The 20,967-nt window shown below is 44.2% G+C and overlaps 1 protein-coding gene across 6 annotated transcripts in view; it reads right to left on the bottom strand.

Moving 5' to 3' along the window:
* The window catches only part of LOC139411423 (protein mono-ADP-ribosyltransferase PARP6-like), a 34,960-nt gene extending 17,612 nt beyond the window's left edge, over window positions 1-17,348 (bottom strand). For 2 of the 6 annotated variants that reach the window (XM_071157767.1, XM_071157766.1), the window contains exons 1-22: window positions 17,113-17,348; window positions 15,415-15,552; window positions 14,911-14,988; window positions 14,214-14,308; window positions 13,961-14,021; window positions 13,772-13,862; window positions 11,344-11,410; window positions 10,124-10,273; window positions 7,916-8,066; window positions 7,016-7,147; window positions 6,541-6,636; window positions 6,279-6,371; window positions 6,048-6,173; window positions 5,798-5,863; window positions 5,553-5,620; window positions 5,387-5,435; window positions 5,156-5,268; window positions 3,861-3,933; window positions 1,722-1,791; window positions 503-597; window positions 346-409; window positions 165-249 (exon numbers count right to left, since the gene is read on the bottom strand). In XM_071157767.1, the coding sequence (XP_071013868.1) occupies window positions 165-249; window positions 346-409; window positions 503-597; window positions 1,722-1,791; window positions 3,861-3,933; window positions 5,156-5,268; window positions 5,387-5,435; window positions 5,553-5,620; window positions 5,798-5,863; window positions 6,048-6,173; window positions 6,279-6,371; window positions 6,541-6,636; window positions 7,016-7,147; window positions 7,916-8,066; window positions 10,124-10,273; window positions 11,344-11,410; window positions 13,772-13,862; window positions 13,961-14,021; window positions 14,214-14,308; window positions 14,911-14,988; window positions 15,415-15,417 (1,826 nt within the window). In that variant the 5' untranslated portion in view covers window positions 15,418-15,552; window positions 17,113-17,348. Of the gene's footprint in view, window positions 1-164; window positions 250-345; window positions 410-502; window positions 598-1,721; window positions 1,792-3,860; window positions 3,934-5,155; window positions 5,269-5,386; window positions 5,436-5,552; window positions 5,621-5,797; window positions 5,864-6,047; window positions 6,174-6,278; window positions 6,372-6,540; window positions 6,637-7,015; window positions 7,148-7,915; window positions 8,067-10,123; window positions 10,274-11,343; window positions 11,411-13,771; window positions 13,863-13,960; window positions 14,022-14,213; window positions 14,309-14,910; window positions 14,989-15,414; window positions 15,553-17,112 lie in introns of those variants that run through there. The other 4 variants (XM_071157768.1, XM_071157769.1, XR_011634600.1 and 1 more) reach the window with 4 other exon arrangements.
* Window positions 17,349-20,967: the final 3,619 nt, after the last annotated feature.

Genomic DNA, 20,967 nt, shown 5'->3' with positions numbered 1-20,967 from the left:
GTTCGCTGTCTTGCTGTGCGTTACGTTTTTATCCTTCCTCATGTTGTTACATGGTTGTGGAACGTCTTACGGAAACGCAATAACAACTTTACAGACAACAGACGGAACCAACGTGTCGCACTGATTTCTAGGGGAACGATAAGAGCCAGGACGAGGTTACTCACACGAAGAAGAAACGCGTGCAGACGTGGTCGGACACAGGACACACCCAGATGTTGCCGTGCTTCTGCAGGTCCTTGGACGTGATCACTGAGACAGGCAGACGGCGTTAACAAAACACACCACCCCACGACCAAGAACAATTGACCCAGCTCGTCTGTACATTTCATGTGGTACAGTATTTACCTTCACAAAGGGCAATGCAGTTTAGATTCCGGCTCTGGAGAAACCTTGACTGGATAGGACGGCTCTGTGGAGGCAGCCAACACAGAGCATGATGTCATGCTCGGACACGTATCAACAGGGCAAATGGTTGTAAGTCCTACGTGTATGAGTCTCTCACCATCAGACACTGCACCTGTGGAACGGTATTCATTCGGTTGTAACGCTGCACCAGCTCATCTTTGGTGGGCATGCGGTGCTGTCCTTTACCCATCCCTGAACACACAAACACGGATGGGAACAAACGCCAAGCTGGTCAGAGCTGTACTGGAGCTGAGATACTACCATATGCTGAGCAGGTCAACGGCTGAACATACTTTTGAGTTCTGTTGCTGGAACAACACAGAGGAGGTGAGGATGGCATAGGGTCAGGGTATTGCTCAACCTCACTTAAAGATGGCTGCTTGCTTACCCAGTTAGACTTGGACGCACATACACACACAACTAGATGACGTCAGATGAGTGTGTGATATGCAATGCACAGAGCCAGACACATACAGACCAGACCAGCAGCCCCACAGTGGACACACAGGACAATGTAGTGCAGGGACAGCACAGGTAGGTGAACCCAACCCAAAGATGAAGATGGACTGTGCCAGAGACAGAGACAAGTCAGCTGAACAAAGAGAGCAGACACAACCAACCGTCTGAAGGACGAGGGGTGAGAGAGAGAGAGACAGAGAGACAGAGAGAGACAGAGGGAGAGAGAGAGACAGACAGAAGAACAGAGCGAAACAGAGTGAGACAGAGAGAAAGACAGAGACAGAGATAGAGACAGACAGAAGAGCAGAGCGAGACAGAGAGACAGAGAGAGAGAGAGAGACAGACAGAAAAACAGAGTGAAACAGAGCGAGACAGAGAGAAAGACAGAGACAGAGAGAGAGAGAGAGATAAACAGACAGAAAAACAGAGCGAAACAGAGCGAGACAGAGAGAAAGACAGAGACAGAGAGAGATAGAGAAACAGACAGAAAAACAGAGCGAGACAGAGACAGAGATAGAGACATACAGAAGAGCAGAGCGAGACAGAGAGAAAGACAGAGACAGAGTGAGATAGAGAAACAGACAGAAAAACAGAGCATAGCAGATGGAGACAGAGAGACATAGAGACAGAGAGAGACAGAGAGAGAGAGAGAGAGAGACAGACAGAAAAGCCGAGCGAGACAGAGAGACAGAGAGAGACAGAGAGAGAGAGAGAGAGAGAGAGAGAGACAGAAAAGCAGAGCAAAGCAGAGCGAGACAGAGAGACAGAGAGACAGAGAGACAAAGACAGAGAGACAAAGACAAAGACAGAGAGAGCGAGAGCAGGCCATTGCCTGCAGGACAGAGGGTCATTCCTACCTGAGTATCCAAAGGAAATGCTGGAGATGGGGCTGAGATAGATACCCTTTCCATAGGCTGCACCATGCAGCTTGTGTTGAAAAGAGCAGGGGGAAGAATCACTGAGAGCCCACCAGCAGAGCACACACTCAAGAGACACACACACACACACTCAGAGACACACTGCCAGAGGAACATACACTCAGAGACACACACACACACACACACACACACACACACACGCACACACACACACACACAGAGAGGTAGCAGTGCAGAGAGAAGGTAGAAGGTAGAACACAGTGGGCTCTATGTTGAACCACGAGGTGAAGTGCAATAGAAAAAGAAACCTGCCTAAAGTACAATATATTGACTATTGTAGGACCCCATGGTCTCCTGTTCCACTCCCCCCACTAAGACCTCATAAGATGTTGAGGGGAGGTAACAAACGTCCATGTAGAAGTCTTGTGTTGAATATTCATGTAAATCATCCATAAGGACGTGGAACTACATCAGAACGGATGGCGACAGAACAAGGGGAGGACGAGGATGAAGACGGATGATGAAGACGGGGAATGTTTGATGGACATCCATGGCAGAGCAGAGGGAGTTTCAGCTCCAGTGGAGAGGTGACACCCACGGAAATACTTTGTGAGAGTGGAGGAAGAAGAATCACTTCTGAGTTTAGGAGACAGAGATGACATGTATCTGAAGGACAGCGTGAGAGAGAGAGAGACAGAGATGACATGTATCTGAAGGACAGCGTGAGAGAGAGAGACAGAGATGACATGTATCTGAAGGACAGCGTGAGAGAGAGAGAGAGAGAGAGAGAGACAGAGATGACATGTGTATCTGAAGGACAGTGTGAGAGAGAGAGAGATGACATGTATCTGAAGGACAGCGTGAGAGAGAGAGAGAGACAGAGATGACATGTGTATCTGAAGGACAGCGTGAGAGAGAGAGACAGAGATGACATGTGTATCTGAAGGACAGCGTGAGAGAGAGAGACAGAGATGACATGTGTATCTGAAGGACAGCGTGAGAGAGAGAGAGAGACAGAGATGACATGTATCTGAAGGACAGCGTGAGAGATAGAGACAGAGATGACATGTATCTGAAGGACAGCGTGAGAGAGAGAGAGAGATGACATGTATCTGAAGGACAGCGTGAGAGAGAGAGACAGAGATGACATGTGTATCTGAAGGACAGCGTGAGAGAGAGAGAGAGACAGAGATGACATGTGTATCTGAAGGACAGCGTGAGAGAGAGAGAGAGACACAATGAGATTTGCTGTGCGAGCTGAAGGCGTGACAGAGTGAACAAACACACGCTCAAGGTGAAGAGGAGGGAGAGAGCGAGGGACGCAGAACAAGGAGATGAAAGACGAGTCTTCAAAGCTCTAACGGCAAAGGTTCTAATACTGTAATATACTCATAATAAACTGCTCACTGACAACAAACACCCTGCTGACTTCTCCCGGTCATACAGCATAATACAACAACAGGAAGGAGCGAGATGTCGTGTTTCAAAGGTGCATTCAGCATGAACCTAAGAGTCTATAGACATAGAAGTAGATTGTCATGCATGTGGTTTAATGTCTTGTACATTGTCTTGGACTACCAGGAGGTTCAGCCATATACATATTAAACATCATTATGTTCAGCATAGAGGTAAATAAGAGAGACAGTATAGGTGATGACCGTTACTGACCTTTCTTGGGTCCCTCACCCACTCACCCACTCTGTGGATCCTCATAGCGAAACAGACATGGGGGCGGGGCAGCAGTCGTAACCTCTGACCTAGTCTACTCAGTGCTCTTAGTGGTCAACCCAGGCAGCCACGCCTTCAGCCAGGCCGACTGGTAACCCCCAGCCCCCCAGCAGACAACACAGCCCCTCCGCCTCTCTATCAGGACAGGAAGAGGCGTGGTGTCCACTGCTGTCAGAGCAGGAAACAGGAAGTGCTCAACATATGCCAGGGGGAAATTACTGGTGGGCCTGGCATTTTAATGCGTCCAATACATTGAGAGAGAAACCTGGCATCCGTTACTGTCAAAATGGATCAGCTGGACAGCCAACCTGCACTGTGTGTGAGGAGGACAGACAGGCTCTGTCCAAGGGAGGATGCGTCTTAGTTCAGCCAACTGCTGGATCTACATACCTGCAGTTTGGTATAAGAGGCATTGACTAGTCCATTTCTCAGAACGGAGTGCCAGTTCTCTATATGGGAACCACTAGAGCAGGTGCAGGGAGAGAGAGAGATAAGGAGAGCTGTGAATACTGAACACTTCTTCCTCAAACAGGGCCAGTGCTTTCTAAAGGCTCCAACAATGCTGTGCAGAGAGCGTTCAAAACATCATTATTTCCATGTTTGCATGCCCACCATTTATGGACAGATTGTTATACTGTACCTCGAGTAAAGCATTCATGCCCGTGAGATATCTACATCTTATTGGCAATGCAATAAGTCTGTTTCCACTGTGTTTTTGTCTGATTGTATGGGATAGTAATTCTATTTTCTCACATTTTCTAAACTTGTCATGTTTGTTTGCTAAAAACAGCAGGATGGCTGAGGACCTACAGCACAAGAACAGCTCAGAAATCTCCTGATATTACATCACCCCTCCTTCTCTTTTCAACAGCATGATGTTACGTGAATAGAAGTCTCGGTGGGAATACATCAAACTGTACCGTCTCTCATCTCTTATTGTCCTCAAATAAACCCAAGGGGTGAAACAGGGTAGCCATGCTGTTATTCTTAGAAGAGACAATGTTCAAGAGGAGTGGTTGTTGAATTTAAATCAGCTAGCTGCCTGGGGGACGGAGACAGTTCTGATTGCTTTGAGATGGTCCCATGCATGCTTCTGTTTCGTGCCTTTTGTACAGCAGGGGCATGGCTGTCTGTTGCTCACACTGATGTTGCTGCATCAGGGACCCAGTACTGCTGGGAAAACAGGGTGTGGTGTCTGTTCACTGTGCTGTCAGCTGGTGGATGCTGTAACTACCAGATATGTGGGACTCTATTATGTGTTGTCTCTGTGTCTATAAGACTGTGCGGCAGGTAGCCTAGAAGTTTCAATCCCGGATCTGACAGGGAAAAGAAAATCGGTCTGGAAGTGAGCTGGCAACCGGAGGATGCTGGTCTCTAATCCCAAATGCCGTTGCCTGACATTGTGCCCTTGAGCAAGGCACTTAACCCCCCACAACAACTGCTCAACTAGCGCCCAGTGTGGCAGCCCCCTGCTCCAACCTGGATGTGTCTTTGGGAGGGGATGGAATTAATTTAGGTTGGACTTTGTGCACAATTGACGAATCAAGTAATCTCAAACTTAATAAAACATAGTACCTATTCTGTATGTGGGAGTCTATGGTTACAGGGAGGTTGGTGCTGCCATATACTGTGTATGGGACCACTACAGGGGAGTGGCACCCTTAGGGGAGAGAGAGGGGACTCACTGGAAGGCAAAGGTGCTGCCGTAGAGCTTCTTGGCCGTGCGAAAGCGTGCCTCCTTGGCAGGCGGGCTGCTGAGTAACAGGAACTGGTGGGATGTGTGCATGAACTTCAGTTGCTATAGGAGAGGGAGAGAGATGGAGGGAAGGAGAGAGAGAATAGAGAATCATGTAGTGGAGAACACACGGCAACAGTTACGAGGAAGAGCAGACACCAGAAATCTGTGTTATTCATACCCTACTCAGAGGCAGCTTGACGATATGGGATCTGTTACTGGATATGATCCTAGAGAGGGAGAGAGGACGAGATAGGATGGGGAGAAGAAAAACAGGTTAGTGAAAGAGGCAGAACAAGGTTGGAGGTTTAGATTGCAGGAGGTGTAAGCAGAGACCTTCTACCTACCACTGTAGTAGAGGGTGGGCCAGGGGGTCCAGTTTGTCCATCTGTTTCTTAATCTCCAGATATGAGCCCTGGAAAAGACAGCTTTCATTATTTCACACCCCACTATCCTTTCGTCACTAGACTACCAAATCTAAATATGACAAGGAGACGACTCAATGCAACAACACATATATAGTCTCTTTTCACAGCCCAAGTCCAGCACAGGACTGCCCTTCCTTCATCCCAGCCTCCCCCAGCCTCAGTACCTGGGTCATCTCGCGGATGGACATGACACTGTCCAGTGCTTTTTGCAATCTCTCATAGTTCTTCTTCTGTGACCAGGGAGCAAGATGGAGCCACAGAGACAGGCGTCAGAAGGACAGGGAGAGAGACAAACATTGGATTAATACCTACAACCCATTCAATGAGCCCAAAGTAATGTTTCAGAATGTTATCACATATTAGGATAACCAGACATCCTGTAACGTGGTGTGTAACCACAGCAACAGTAGTAACCTTTGGGTTGAAGGCCAGAGTCTTGGGGTCGTTGGGGTCGACCACAGACGGGTAGGGTTCAAAGATGATGCTTTTACGAGGAGACTCCAGAGCAGCCCGACACATAGCCACCAGCAGATCCACCACCTAGGGATCAACATGAAAGCCCATCAGTTATCACCACATAGACAGGGACAGACAGACCAGACAGGGGGATAGAGAAAGTGTGTGTGTTGTTAGTCAGGCAGTCACCTCTGCTCCAGTGGCCACCTCCTCTGCTGCTCCTGACATCACCCCCAGAGTGTAGAAGGAGAACACACATAGCTCTCTAGTGCACACAGCCGGCTGCGCACCCACACACACGCACATGCACACACACACACACAGGGCAAGTGGCACACACACGCACATGAACAAACATCAATCTGAGTGAAACGGAGAAACTTGCTCATAACTGAATTGAAACGTTTACATTTTAACGTTCACTTCACACTGTATGTTTTCTGTGGTCTACCTTCAACATGGATCCGTTCTGAAAGACGTGCTGCTCGTCACAGACCACACAGTACTCATTGAGAGTGGGGATCCTCTGCTCCGAGTATTTCATTATCTGTCAGGAGACAAAACATGGTATTCCTGCTAATCACTCCCTCTTCTCCTCCAGCCCCATGTATCACTCTTCTATCATGACATGATCAGCTGACTGGGCCTCTTATCACTTTACCCAGGGTTGAAACAAACCCATTATACACACGCACATGAATCTAAATCATTTGATAGGTAAAACATTTCCTCATTTCAACTTTCATGAATCAATTAAACAGAGGTGGAGACCTTCTTTAAGCACACACTATGTCCTCTAACTCTTGGAAGGGTCATTTGACCCTTGATAATTTGACCCGTGATCAGTGTTTGTGCTTTGGAGTTGTTTCGGAAGGACGTTCAGAGTGAACTAAAAGCCCTAGCTTTGTCCTTGAGGTCTTATCTACCTGTACTAAGAAGCCATACTCCAAGGTAGGGATGTTCTTGCAGTGTCCGCCCGCCTGGGATGAGAAAAACAATTCAATCAGCTGCCTCGTGGTAATCTGCGCTGGGGCCCTGGCCGCCGGGACAGCCACAGTCTGATGGGTACAGTGAAGACAAAGCATTATGGGACACGGCGCCAGCCATGGTCAGGTATGGGTAGGGAGAGGCTCAGGAAGGAAGGTAAGGTACAGTACTGTAGGTGTGTTGGTTGGGGGAGGGGAACAGTCAAAGTGCTCAGGTAGTTCAAAGCGAGAAAACAATTAGATAGTGTGGATAATAGAATGGGGAAATAGTTGCTTGTTACGAGTATTGCTCTGAATTCATGCACTTTCTGATATGGATGATGCATTGTGTTTGACTGTTCTAGCTAGCTGTAAGGTCACAGTGATTTTTTGAATGCAATAGAATACACGTCAAAACACACACACATGAAATTTCATTAGGTGCAATAACTGGGCTCTGAGCAATATTTAGACATGTGTTTCTGTGTTTCACAGCTCAAATATCATCAGGTTCAACAGCAATATGTGGAATGACGTTTATGTGTATTGTCTTGACCTCTGTTTTGAAACGTGTCTGCATGTCTTGACTGCTGTTTTGAACATGTCTGATGTATGTATGTTGACCTTTTGCATATAATGTTGTCATGTTTATGTGTTCACCTGCCAAGGTGCTGCAGATGTAAGTTAGCTGTTAGCTAAATCTGGTGCAATGCATCTCTTCTCACTTCTGAGATGTTTTTGTTGTCCAAATAAACTTAACAAATAAAAATAAATAAATATTGTGTTGTCTGTGCTGATGTGTATAGGGGTAGTCAGGAGAGGGGTGTGTGATGGTGGTGGTGAGGCGAGGTGGCCTCCGACCTGGCTGTTTGGGGGGTAGCTGAACAGCTCCCCCTTGGGGTTCTTCATGGTGCAGGAGATGGAGCGATTCATGAGCCGGGTCACTCTCAGCTCTGGAACACTCAGCTTCCCCTTCAGAACCGTGTCCTGGATCAGAGGGTAGCTGGGGGACCTGGGAACACACAGACACACACACACAAACCAGAGACCATTAATGGATAGACCTGGAAGTATACAGCACATACACATACAGACAGACATTCAGACTCCTACGCAAGGAAATTATACGAACACAAAAGTTCAGCGCAACCAATTAGTGAGTATGTTTACATGCAAACTAATAATTCGATATTAACCTGTTAATGGCAATACTCTGAGTTTGGCACTAGTCATGTAAACACCTTACTCTGATTATCTTAATCTGCGTAAGATCAAGCAAAGTAAAAGCATAACCCAGTTAAAACACCTCCATTATCTAGCAATCTAGGACATGTAAACACCTTTATTAGAGTTCCTGTGTTGTTATTGATCTGCGCGTGTGCTATCACCATCAATCAGAGCCTCCCTCGAGCGAAGTGAGTTCAGGAAAATGTCTTTAAAATAGTTTACACATACAAATGTTATACGTCCAAACTCAAATAGGCTTCCCAAAAATAACGTGGTCGCTGTGATACAACGTTTATTTTGATTGGCAATTTTCGACATTTTTCCATCAGGAAGCCGGATTATGCTCTGTCCATGTGTAGCGGATTGTAAGCGAAATCGTTCTTCTTGCAAACCATGTAAACGTTTTAATCTAAATATTATATTAAACAAGAGTATTCACAATAACTGTAATGTTGAATGGATGTAAAATGTACCCATTGACTACTGAGATGACAGTGATGATGAAATCTGACGTAGCCGGGACAGTACTAGAAGCTATAATAGTATCCGGGATAGTACTAGAAGCTATAATAGTATCCGGGAGAGTACTAGAAGCTATAATAGTATCCGGGATAGTACTAGAAGCTATAATAGTATCCGGGATAGTACTAGAAGCTATAATAGTATCCGGGATAGTACTAGAAGCTATAATAGTATCCGGGATAGTACTAGAAGCTATAATAGTATCCGGGACAGTACTAGAAGCTATAATAGTATCCGGGATAGTACTAGAAGCTATAATAGTATCCGGGATAGTACTAGAAGCTATAATAGTATCCGGGATAGTACTAGAAGCTATAATAGTATCCGGGATAGTACTAGAAGCTATAATAGTATCCGGGATAGTACTAGAAGCTATAATAGTATCCGGGATAGTACTAGAAGCTATAATAGTATCCGGGATAGTACTAGAAGCTATAATAGTATCCGGGATAGTACTAGAAGCTATAATAGTATCCGGGATAGTACTAGAAGCTGTAATAGTATCCGGGATAGTACTAGAAGCTGTAATAGTATCCGGGACAGTACTATAAGCTATAATAGTATCCGGGATAGTACTAGAAGCTATAATAGTATCCGGGATAGTACTAGAAGCTATAATAGTATCCGGGATAGTACTAGAAGCTATAATAGTATCCGGGATAGTACTAGAAGCTATAATAGTATCCGGGATAGTAATAGAAGCTATAATAGTATCCGGGATAGTACTAGAAGCTATAATAGTATCCGGGATAGTACTAGAAGCTATAATAGTATCCGGGATAGTACTAGAAGCTATAATAGAATCCGGGATAGTACTAGAAGCTATAATAGTATCCGGGAGAGTACTAGAAGCTATAATAGTATCCGGGATAGTACTAGAAGCTATAATAGTATCCGGGATAGTACTAGAAGCTATAATAGTATCCGGGATAGTATTAGGAGCTATAATAGTATCCGGGATAGTACTAGAAGCTGTAATAGTATCCGGGATAGTACTAGAAGCTGTAATAGTATCCGGGACAGTACTAGAAGCTATAATAGTATCCGGGATAGTACTAGAAGCTATAATAGTATCCAGGAGAGTACTAGAAGCTATAATAGTATCCGGGATAGTACTAGAAGCTATAATAGTATCCGGGATAGTACTAGAAGCTATAATAGTATCCGGGATAGTACTAGAAGCTATAATAGTATCCGGGACAGTACTAGAAGCTATAATAGTATCCGGGAGAGTACTAGAAGCTATAATAGTATCCGGGATAGTACTAGAAGCTATAATAGTATCCGGGATAGTACTAGAAGCTGTAATAGGAGCCATACTTGGGGATGGGAGAGAAGATGCTGAGTCCTGCGCGGAACTTCTTAATGGTTCCCCCGGCCTTGAACCAGCTGTGTCTCTTCTCCTGCTGGGCCTTCAGGAACTCATTACTGAGGTGCTTCCACTGCTGGGACGTGAACGTACTCAGGATCCTATAGGGCAGACAGCACAACCAGTCACAATCAATTAGCAATTAGCAGATGTCATTGACTCTACTGTACATTTAAGTCCATAATATACATTAAATGACCAAAAGTAGGTGGACACCTACTTGTCGAACATCTCATTCCAAAATCATGTGCATTAATATGGAGTTGGTGTGCAGGCCAGTCAAGTTCTTCCACACAGATCTAGACCATTTCTGTATTGACCTCGCTTTGTGCCCTTGGGCATTGCTATGCTGAAACAGGAAAGGGCCTTCCCCAAACTGTTGCCACAAAGTTGGAAGCACAGAATTGTCTAGAATGTCATTGGATGTTAAGATTTCCCTGCACTGGAACTATGGGGCCTAGTCCGAACCATGAAAAACAGCCACAGACCATTATTCCTCCTCCACCAAACTTTACCGTTGGCACTGTGCATTCGGGCAGGTAGCGTTCTCCAGGCCTCCGCCAAACACAGATTCGTCCGTCGGATTGCCAGATGGTGAAGCGTGATTCATTACTCGAGAGAAGGCGTTTCCACTGCTCCAGAGTCCAATGGCGGCGAGCTTTACACCACTCCAGCTGATGCTTGGCATTGGGCATGGTGATCTTAGGCTTGTGCACTCGACCGTTGGCGGTCCTTTTCTGTGAGCTCGTGTGGCCTACCAGTTTGCGGCTGAGCGGTTGTTGCTCACAGACGTTTCCACTGCACAATAACAGCACTTACAGTTGACCGGGGCAGCACTAGCAATCCAAAACTTTGACGAACTGACTTGTTGGAAAGGTGGCATCCTATGACAGTGCCACATTGAATGTCCCAGAGCACCTCAGTAAGGTCATTCTACTGTCAATGTTTGTCTATGGAGATTGCATGGTGGTGTGCTTGATTTTATACACCTGTCAGCAATGGGTGTGGCTGAAGGGGTGTCCACATACTTTTGCATATTAAGTGTAAGTTGTATAGGTGTCATTGAAAATGGTGGAAATCTTGTGAAATTAGCGTAGGACCCATGGATAGCCTCTCTGAACCAGAATGTGAGGAATCGTGCTGAGTGGCATATGACTTGAGTAGGACTCACTTCTTGAGCTGCAGGCCCAGGCTGAAGCCCTCTTTATTGGAGGGCTGGAACACCTCCACTGACGGTTCTGAGAATAGATTGCACATTATTTCGCAACCCATAGGAGTGACGAGCTCAGCTCTCATTAAACACACACAGGCACACATACAGTTGAAGTCGGAAGTTTACATACACCTTAGCCAAATACATTTAAACTCAGTTTTTCACAATTCCTGACACTTAATCCTAGTAAAAATTCCCTGTTTTAGGTCAGTTAGGATCACCACTTTATTTTAAGAATGTGAAATATCTGAATAATAGTAGAGTCAATGACTTATTTCAGCTTTTATTTATTTCATCACATTCCCAGTGGGTCAGAAGTTTACAAACACTCAATTTGTATTTTGTAGCATTGCCTTTAAATTGTTTAACTTGGGTCAAACGCATCAGGTAGCCTTCCACAAGCTTCCCACAATAAGTTGGGGGAATTTTGGCCCATTCCTCCTGACAGAGCTGGTGAAACTGAGTCGGGTTTGTAGGCCTCCTTGCTCGCATGAGCTTTTTCAGTTCTGCCCACAAATGTTCTATTGGATTGAGGTCAGGGCTTTGTGATGGACACTCCAATACCTTGATTTTCTTGTCCTTAAGCCATTTTGCCACAACTTTGGAAGTATGCTTGGGGTCATTGTCCATTTGGAAGACCCATTTGTGACCAAGCTTTAACTTCCTAACTGATGTTGAGTGGTTGCTTCAATATATCCACATAATTTTGCTCCCTCATGATGCCATCTATATTGTAAAGTGCACCAGTCCCTTGTCATGGAAAATTGCTAGATTATGTTATAATGCTTGAATTGCTTTATAATGGTTATTTTATTCGACAGAATAGAATATTCTGTTAACTATTGTGTGTGTGTTCTACTGAGGATGGGCCTCTATGACATAACATTGACAAAAGAGATTTACGATGTCTTTGGGTGATAAAACCTAAAGAGCATTCCAGAGAACATGAGCGAATGGTTCTGTTCTATACCGTACCAGGGAGAGACGGTTTCTGTTTGGAGTAGGAGGGCCAGAAACTGGTCTTTACAATGAAAACTGTTGACACAGCAGTAACTGTCTGCTATGTTCTATAGATATCTTTCATACAAATCTTAACCTTTGTGAACTGTTCCTAAGATCTGTGGTTCGTCATGTAAGTTGAGAGGGGTGTATCTTGGCTATAAAAGATCTTTGTACTTTTCTGTTGGTACTTTTCAAATGGTTCATTAGAGATAGCGCATCATTGAAAGTCAAAAAGGCTATTGCAAAGCTCTTATTATTAAAGATGTAGTTTAATTATAACTCTGACTGGTGTGGGAAGTTTGTAACTCTCCTCATTTGGTAAAGCAGAAAAAAGCCACCACGCCCTCCTGCAGCAAAGCACCCCCACAACAGGATGCTGCCACCCCCGTGCTTCACAGTTGGGATGGTGTTTTTCGGCTTGCAAGCCTCCCCCTTTCTCCTCCAAACATAACGATGATCATTATGGCCAAACAGGTCTATTTTTGTTCCATCAGACCAGAGGACATTTCTCCAAAAAGTATGATCTTTGTCCCCACGTGCAGCTGCATACTGTAGTCTGGCTTTTTATATGGCGGTTTTGGAGCAGTGGCTTCCTCCTTGCTGAGCGGCCTTTCAGGTTATGTCGATATAGGATTAGTTTTACTGTGGATATAGATACTTTTGTACCTGTTTCCTCCAGCATCTTCACAAGGTCCTTTGCTGTTGTTCTAGAATTGATTTGCACTTTTCGGACCAAAGTGCGTTCATCTCTAGGAGACAGAATGAGTCTCCTTCCTGAGCAGTATGACGGCTGCGTGGTCCCATGGTGTTTATACTTGCGTACTATTGTTTGTACAGATGAATGTGGTACCTTCAGGCATTTGGAAATTGCTCCCAAGGATGAACCAGACTTGTGGAGGTCTACAATATGTTTTCTGAGGTCTTGGCTCATTTCTTTTGATTTTCCCATGATGTCAAGCAAAGAGGCACTGAGTTTGAAGGTAGGCCTTGAAATACATACACAGGTACACCTCCAATTGATTCCAATTATGTTAATTAGCCTATCAGAAGCTTCTAAAGCCATGGCATCATTTTCTGGAATTTTCCAAGCTGTTGAAAGGCACAGTCAACTTAGTGTATGTAAACTTCTGACCCACTGGAATTGTGATACAGTGAATTATAAGTGAACTAATCTGTCTGAAAAAATGTCTTGTGTCATGCACAAAGTAGATGTCCTAACCGACTTGCCAATGCTATAGTTTGTTAGCAAGAAATTTGTGGAGTGGTTGAAAAACAAGTTTTAATGACTCCCACCTAAGTGTATGTAAACTTCCGACTTCAACTGTACACAGGCAGGCGAACGCATGCACACACACACACGCACAGCCACTGGGGTTCTTCTCACCCGGTCCATCTAGGTACTGGGAGAGAGAGAACCGTAGTCTCAGAATGATGGGCTCTGTTCGGATGACCTTCCAGGCTGTTGCCACCTCCTCCTGGAACAAACACACACACAGATGATATACACATACACGTTCTACTATGCTGAATTGTAATACTGGAATGCCCAAAGATAATAAAAATGAAAACTCACATCCAAGAAACTGATATTAATCTGAAGGTCAATGTCCACATCATCAATGGTTCCATACTCTCTGAAAGAAGAAGAATAGCAAACATTCAGATGTAATAATCACATTAACTGAAAAGCTTTTCCGCACCAAGAAACTTGACATCTCAGTGGGTCTGACGTTCTCTGTAGCAAAGTATTTACTGATAATGACAATAACAGTTAGTGGTCTTGGTTTCCAGACTTGGCTGTGGCGACTGTGTGTGTACTGTAGTACCTGACAGAGACAGCACTGTCGGTATAGATGTCCTTCACTGCCTCGATGTCTGCATCCAGTTGGGGGTGTCGGTACAGGTCAGCAGCACAGCTCCCCTACAGGCCGGGAGGGGCACAGGTCAGACCACTGAATTATCCCCGGAGATGCTGCTGTAGCATCCATGTACAGTAATATGAGCTAGCACTGATACTCATGTATACAATGACTGTAGTATTAGAAAAGCTACAGGGGCAGTCTCCTGTTCTGCTGCCTCACAGGACTGTATCGGCGTGTCTCTATCTCTAGTTCCGTCTTCTATCTGTCTCGTTCTCACACACATATATTAGTGCCTACAAACAGGCTCTCATCTCTCGGTAGATGGTCTGAATCCACTGGAGAATAGGCTTTTAAAACCGGACTGAATTTACAGTACTTTCAACTCAATCCTTTAGAGATAACCTTTTGTAAAAAGCTGATTGAAAGATTAAGACATTGTGTATGTCATATAGGATTTGAGGTAATAAGATTGCAGTTACTGAAGACCCCTAGGGGAGTTCTGTAGACCCCATGTGTTGATTCTGTTTGTATTGGACCAAAGAGCCTAGTGGGCAAAACTGGTTGAAATGAAGTCATTAAGACATCATTTCAACCAGTTTTGTCTGGTTTGCCCTCTGGGAGGGATAGGAGGCCTGGGAGGATGTCATGACGGCCTGGGTACCTGGATCCCATAGAGGAACTGCTCCGACTCATTCTCCCCATCTGATTCCTCATCAGTCCAGGACTGGCCTTTGATGTCCTACAGGCATTCAGACAGATGTGAAACGCCATTCTAGTTATTATCGCTCCATCTCCCATCCTTTCTCTCTCTCTGTCCATTTAGCTGCCAGTTCTTCAAAGACTTCCAAATAAAGCTTTTTATGTCACGTCAAAGGGATGGACGGAGATCCATTTGGATAAACAAAGTACAACTAGACATGAAATAAGCCAAAGATATTCAATACATTATTTGTAAAACATGTATGACGATTCACTATTATGTTATTGTACTGCTTAGTAGTTATCGACAGCAAGGGATCACGCCTTATATATCTATTAGAGATCTACACACATCAGACATTCTGACTGTATCTATTATGATAACTGCAGTCTGATGATAAACAGAGACTACAGTATTACGACTATGATACTACCATTGGATATGGTGTTATACGAGTTGTCTCACCATTGGGTCTGTTGTTCATAGGGGTTTCTCAGACAGGGTTAGGCTTCTCCCATCCATAACAGCTGAGCTCCATGTAGGTGGAGGGATTGAGGTTGAAGTCTGGCCTGGTCACTCGGACTTCCTCTCAAACTGTGGTACCTAATCATTTGGCATGAGAGACAGGAGGAACACGAACAATAAGCTTACAGTATGTCTCTTATTTCAGCATTTTCACAAAGCATCTACCTTAAATAAACACAGTCTACTAAACAGTGATGCAATGACGTTTTACGCATTGCCACTTCCTAATGGTGGCCTCCTTTTCCCCTTTTTCTTTCAATCATCTGCACTCCACCTTGCCATGTATCCTAGCAACAGCCACTTCTGCCATCTGTCACCGTCCCATTAATCACAGTGAAGACGGAGAGTGTGTGGGAGAGAGAGGCTTTATGTGTTTGTGCTTTGTGCACAATTTTATGTTTAGGTCATCTGAATATCCAACAGAATCTTCATCTAACCTTTTCAATCTGTGTACAAAAGATAAGGAAAGGGTAGTCCATTTGATAAAAATCACTTCATTGTATTACCTGCACTGTCAAGTTTAGGAATAGTCTTTGTTAGGAATAATCATTGAAATTGTGCAAAATATTTATCTGGCTGAATTGGGAGTTAAAGCCAGGGATGGATATATTTCTCTCAGGGCATTTTTTACATTTTCTCAACATCCTAAAATTGTGATATTTCAATAGAGGTATCATCATCAGCCATTAAGCTCTCAGACCTCACAATGACATCAGAGGATGAGATCACTGTGCTAGATGGCACCAGGTGTGTACTTTTATAAACTAAATCTATGATATATCCCTAACAGCTCCTAACGAAAGCATAATAGCGTTACAGATTATACCGTACTTCCCTCCACATATTCCAGCTGCCATATCTTTACATTCAGATGTAAACACATCAGACATTGTGTCCCCTAAGCTAAATACAACATGCACTGAAGGCAATACCTTTTCAACATTGGACAAAATTACAACATAGATGGCAAAAGATCTAGAGTGACACATCCAACACAAAAATAATATTATATCAGTTAAACTGCATAATGGTAATGGACTCCTGTCAGCTGAACGATGCTCATAGTTGATAAACACACACTCACGCTAATAAACACACACTCACAACACATACACAGCCTGTGGCTGTTAGCATCAACAACAAATCCAACGATGCCTCCTCTACCAGATATGTATGAGTCCATAAAAATGAAAAAACACTGTCTCTCTTTTCCTCTCCCTCTCTCTGTCTCTCTCCTTTCTTCTTCTGTGCTTACTCAGTTCAGCGACCTCATCTCTCCCCAAAACTGAGCCATTTTGTTTCACCAGAAGCTGCCTCTAGCGAGACCACATTCAATTTCAACTATAATGTATTTATCATGCGTTATTTTGCTATTAATGGTTTTCCACATTTCCTGGATGTTCAGCAATCCTCTTTTGGAACCCCCCCCCCCCCCCTCCTCCCGTATTCCCCCACCTGCATTGCCTATCCCCCGACCCCCCCCCCCCCATCCCCACCCCCTCCCCTCTCTCTGTCATCTCACATACCGATAGAGATGCAAACTGACCCCCTCCCCTCATTCCTTCAATGAGAATTAAACACACGCAGAGGCATGCAGCTTTACCCATCCCCCACCTCTCTTCCGTCCGACACGCTTACCTATACAGGAGCTGGAGATGGAGGATGGAGATGGAGGATGCTGTCCTTGGTCCTGATCCTTTCCCTCTTAAAGGGAACACCTGCTTTTATATCCCTGCTATGTCCCCCCTGAATGAAACATTTAAATAAAATGACTTAAAAACAGCAGTGAGAATTGTAAATGCCAAAATGGCTGCCTCCCTCTCTCTCCCTGTCGGTATCAGCCTCTCTGCTTCCCGATGGCTGCTCTATGTCTGTGTTTATCTATTGCAGATCTCTGCTCGTACTGCCGTCTTAGTTTTTGCCTGACAACACTGAGGAGCCTGAGCATGCTCAGTTGGAGCTAGCAGCTGGTCATGTGACTTGCAGCTGACTGTGTTTCTGCTAAGGGGAGAAGGGGGAGAGAAAAATTTAGGAAAATGGCAGTCCTGTTAGTGCTGTGATGACTGTGTGTGTGTGTGTGTGTGTGTGTGTGTGTGTGTGTGTGTGTGTGTGTGTGTGTGTGTGTGTGTGTGTGTGTGTGTGTGTGTGTGTGTGTGTGTGTGTGTGTGTGTGTGTGTGTGTTTCTAAATCTGTGCCTGTGTATCTACCAGAGCAATCACTTTTTGAGAAAGAAGTGCATGTCTGTTGTCTGATACTATTTTAGTACCATTCTGTCTGTTACACTCACAAATCGCCTTTTCTAAAAGATTAAATGAAGAAAATATATACAGTGAAAACTCAGGAACAAAACCACAAAACATTAAACATATTACATTCTAATTAACTAATGAAATGTAGAAGCATTGGTACAGTATTTAATGTATTGCAGTGTGTATATCAATTATATAGCAGCATATTGTTTAGGATATTATTGTACAGTGGCTGAGTCAGCGTCTGAGCCAATGGCAATTAGCCTCTGTGCAACAGTCTTAATCAGTGTTTATCCTGGTTAGCTCCCTGCATCGTGGTAAGTACTGACCAATATAACGGACAGATTAGGCTCCGGACGAACTGTCTGTTTGGCTCTGCTCTGTGTCCACTCTTAGTAAGGAGTGCTGTCTCACTCTTTGCTGATGTGTTATGGCAGGAATTCAAAAGTGCAGTGACCCTTGTCAAGATTTTCTGCCTGAAGACAAAGATAGGACATACAGTGCATTCAGAAACTATTCAGACCCCTTGACCTTTTCCACATTTTGTTACGTTACAGCCTTTGTTCTAAAAAAAAAATATTTTATTTTTTAATCTCACCAATCGACACACAATACCCCATAATGACAACGCAAAAACAGGATTTTAGACATTTTTGCAAATTTAAGTATTCAACATACACTACTGTTCAAAAGTTTTAGAACACCTACTCCTTCAAGGGTTTTTCTTTCTTTTTACTATTTTCTACATTGCAGAATAATAGTGAAGACATCAAAACTATGAAATAACACATATGGAATTATGTAGTAACAAAAAAGTGTTAAACAAATCAAAATATATTTTAAATGTTCAATTATTCAAATAGCCACCCTTTGCCTTGATAACAGCTTTGCACACTTGGCATTCTCTCAACCAGCTTCATGAGGTAGTCACCTGGAATGCATTTCAATTAACAGGTGTGTCTTCTTAAAAGTTCATTTGTGGAATTTCTTTCTGTCTTAATGCGTTTGAGCCAATCAGTTGTGTTGAGACAAGGTAGGGGGTACATAGAAGATAGCCCTATTTGGTAAAAGACCTACTCCATATTATGGCAAGAACATCTCAAATAAGCAAAGAAAAATGACTATCCATCATTACTTTAAGACATGAAGGTCAGTCAATGTGGAAAATTTCAAGAACTTAGAAAGTTTCTTCAAGTGCAGTCGCAAAAACCTTCAAGCGCTATGATGAAACTGGCTCTCATGAGGACCGCCACAGGAATGGAAGACCCAGAGTTACCTCTGCTACAGAAGATAAGTTCATTAGAGTTACCAGCCTCTCAGCATCAACTGTTCAGAGGAGACTGTGTGAATCAGGCCTTCATGGTCGAATTTCTGCAAAGAAAACACTACTAAAGGACACCAATAATAAGAAGAGACTTGCTTGTGCCAAGAAATATGAGCAACGGACATTAGACCAGTGGAAATCTGTCCTTTGGTCTGACGTCCAAATTGGAGATTTTTGGTTCCAACCGTTGTGTCTTTGTGAGATGCAGTGTGGGTGAACGGATGATCTCCACATGTGTATTTCACACCTTACAGCATGGAGGAGAATGTGTTATGATGTGGGGGTGCTTTGCTGGTAACACTGTTTGTGATTTATTTACAATTTTAGGCACACTTAACCAGAATGCCTACCACAGCATTCTGCAGCGATACGCCATCCCATTTGGTTTGGGCTTAGTGGGACTATCATTTGTTTTTCAACAGGACAATGACCCAACATACCTCCAGGCTGTGTAAGGGCTATTTTACCAAGAAGGAGAGTGATGGAGTGCTGTATCAGATGACCTGACCTCCACAATTCCCCGACCTCAACCAAATTGAGATGGCTTGGGATGAATCAGACCGCATAGTGAAGGAAAAGCAGCCAACAAGTGCTCAGCATATGTGGGAACTCCTTCATGACTGTTGGAAAAGCATTACAGGCGAAGCTGGTTGAGAGAATGCCAAGAATGAGCAAAGCTGTCATCAAGGCAAAGGGTGGCTATTTGAAGAAACTCAAATGTAAAATACATTTTGATTTGTTTAACACTTTTTTGGTTCCTACATGATTCCATATGTATTATTTCATAGCTTTAATGTCTTCACTATAATTCTACAATGTAGAAAATAATAAAAAAACACTTGAATGAGTAGGTGTTCTAAAACTTTTGACCGGTAGTGTAAGTATTCAGACCCTTTAATTTTGATTGATTTATTTTTATTAAACCTTTATTTAACTAGGCAAGTCACTCAGTTACTAAGTAGTTTGTTGAAGCACCTTTGGCAGCGTTTACAGCATCGAGTCTTCTTCGGTATGACGCTATAAGCTTGGCACACCTGTATTTGGGGAGTTTCTCCCATTCTTCTCTGCAGATCCTCTCAAGCTCTGTCAAGTTGGATGGGGAGCATCGCTGACCAGCTATTTTCAGGTCTCTCCAGAGATGTTCAATCGTGTTCAAGACCGGGCTCTGGCTGGGCCACTAAAGGACTTGTTCTGAAGCCACTCCTCCGTTGTCTTGGCTGTGTGCTTAGTGTCGTTGTCCTGTTGGAAGGTGAACCTTCACCCCAATCTGAGGTCCTGAGCAGGTGTTCATCAAGGATCTCTCTGTACTTTGCTTTGTATAACTTTCCATCGATCCTGACTAGTCTCCCAGCCCCTGTTGCTGAAAAACATCCCCACAGCATGATGTTGCCACCACCATGCTTCACCATAGGGATGGTGTCTGGTTTCCTCCAGACATGACGCTTGGCATTCAGGCCAAAGAGTTCAATCTTGGTTTCATCAGACCAGAAAATCTTGTTTCCCATGGTCTGAGATTCCTTTAGGTGCCTTTTGACAAGCTCCAAGTGGCCTGTCATGTGCCTTTTACTGAGGAGTGGCTTCCATCTGGCCACTCTACCTTAAAGGCCTGATTGGTGGAGTGCTGCAGAGATGGTTGTCCTTCTGGAAGGTTTCTCCCATCTCCACAGAGGAACTCTGGAGCTCTGTCAGAGTGACCATCGGGTTCTTTGTCACCTCCCTGATCAGGGCCCTTCTCCTCCAATTGCTCAGTTTGGCCGGGCGGCCAGCTCTAGTAAGAGTATTGGTTGTTCCAAACTTCGTTAATTTAAGAATGATAGAGGCCATTGTGTTCTTTTTGGAACTTCAATGCTGCAGACATTTTTAGGTACCCTTTCCCAGATCTGTACCTCGACACAATCCTGTCTCGGCGCTCTATGGACA

Source organism: Oncorhynchus clarkii, chromosome 6, assembly GCF_045791955.1.
Source record: "Oncorhynchus clarkii lewisi isolate Uvic-CL-2024 chromosome 6, UVic_Ocla_1.0, whole genome shotgun sequence".
In the NCBI taxonomy this organism is placed as follows: domain Eukaryota; kingdom Metazoa; phylum Chordata; class Actinopteri; order Salmoniformes; family Salmonidae; genus Oncorhynchus; species Oncorhynchus clarkii.
Note: the sequence above shows the minus strand (reverse complement) of the source record. Positions and strands in the feature narration are given on the sequence as shown.